Here is a 1699-nt window from a genome sequence, read left to right as displayed (position 1 = left end):
AACTATTCAAGCTGTTCATACCAAACTGGGGAGAGAGGTGTTGTAATAATGTTTTTCGAACAACCTAGTATGAGAGCCTGTTCTAGTACATCCCCCAAAACAAAATCAAGACTTTGTAAATGAGCATAATAGGACCCCTTTAAAATTGTGTTTGCATGCACAGCTTCGGTTTGGAATTGATTCCTTGTTTTTCTTCCTTGTCAGTTATGTTTATGCCATCTTGGTTTAATTCCTCACCCATTGTCACAATCTCCACCTCTTCATACTACATGAATAGACTCATTCTCCAGGGAATGGCCGTTTATTTTGTAACTGGTTTGTGGGAACATTTTAATTGAGTCATTGCCTGCAGCTGTTATTACACTTTTGACAAACCAAATACTTCTTCATTTCTCGCTCTCAGCTCATGTTCCGTAAGATGAGGGGTCTCAGCGAGTTTCCGGAGAACTCTCCCTCTATTGGAGACGTGCTGTCCCATTTAACCTCCACGGTGGAGCTGGACTTTGGGGCGGGACACCCTCTCCGTGTCACTATGCTGCCGAACCCCTCCCACCTGGAGGCCATCAACCCTGTGACGCAAGGAAAGACTCGTGGCCGTCAGCAAGTCAAACAGGACGGCGATTACTCCGCTGACCCTCATGCACAACCAGGAGACAAAGTCATCTGCCTGCAGGTCCTGAGCAGAGATGTTTCAATCAGTTTTAGGATGTCTATATTAGTTTCCAGATTAGTACAGTTCACTAATAACAACATTATACACCTTGCTAATACATAGTAGTTGATGATATAACGTAATAGTTTATCTGTTCTGTGCAGGTTCATGGCGATGCTTCGTTTTCAGGCCAAGGCATCGTAACGGAGACCTTCACCCTGTCAAATCTCCCCCATTTTAGAGTAGGTGGAAGCATCCACCTCATCGTGAACAATCAAGTAGGCTACACCACTCCCTCAGAGAGGGGCCGATCATCTCTGTACTGTAGTGATGTTGGTATGTACATGCCAGAGTGTGAGTGATGTATTTATTTATTTATTTATTTTATTTTCCCCAGTATATGGATTTCCATATTTTCCAGCCTGAGATGTGGGACCCAAGATTGGCCTGTCGCGATTATTATTATTGATTAATTGTCTCATTGTGTCTCATTCAATCTGATTGCAATTATTTGAGATAACCACAAATAATTGTGCGGTTTAAATGTCAATGACATTTTGCCATCCAAATAAGGGAAATTATATAATGGTTATATTAAATTATAAATTTACCCAACCGTAGTTAATGTGACCGTACCTTTAAGGTCTCCCTGCAATTTTCAAAGCAAATGAAAGCTCTTATGGTTTAACATTTGAAAGCAAATAAACTAAGAAAGCATAAATGTAAACATTGTAATTTTGTTGTTTTGTAAAATAAAATAATTATAATAATTATTATTACTACTACTAATAATAATAATACATATTTTTTATTTAACAATGCAATAGTATTATTGCAATAATGATATTTCTTTATTAATTTAATGTTAAAAAAACATAACTTATTATTATAAAGTATTGCTATTTTATATGGTCATATTGAATGGTTAAAAAAACAGTTTTTCTTTTTTGTCCTTAGCTGATCACATGCCTGAATTTCTGCACCAGTGTTATTTTAGTTTCATTGAGATACAGTTATAGTTTTTATTAATATTGGAATTAGTTTTTA

General features: G+C 36.9%; 1 protein-coding gene across 1 annotated transcript in view; it reads left to right on the top strand.

Moving 5' to 3' along the window:
- Positions 1 to 1029, top strand: part of LOC107750732 (probable 2-oxoglutarate dehydrogenase E1 component DHKTD1, mitochondrial) — a 6529-nt gene extending 5500 nt beyond the window's left edge. The window contains exons 5-6 of the mRNA XM_016566247.1: positions 404 to 673; positions 817 to 1029. Of these exons, the coding sequence (XP_016421733.1) occupies positions 404 to 673; positions 817 to 1014 (468 nt within the window). The 3' untranslated portion in view covers positions 1015 to 1029. The remainder of the gene's footprint in view (positions 1 to 403; positions 674 to 816) is intronic.
- Positions 1030 to 1699: the final 670 nt, after the last annotated feature.

Source organism: Sinocyclocheilus rhinocerous, unplaced genomic scaffold (genome assembly GCF_001515625.1).
Source record: "Sinocyclocheilus rhinocerous isolate Xijiao unplaced genomic scaffold, SAMN03320098_v1.1 scaffold1143, whole genome shotgun sequence".
Taxonomy (NCBI): Eukaryota; Metazoa; Chordata; class Actinopteri; order Cypriniformes; family Cyprinidae; genus Sinocyclocheilus; species Sinocyclocheilus rhinocerous.
This window is presented reverse-complemented; position numbering and strand designations above follow the sequence as displayed.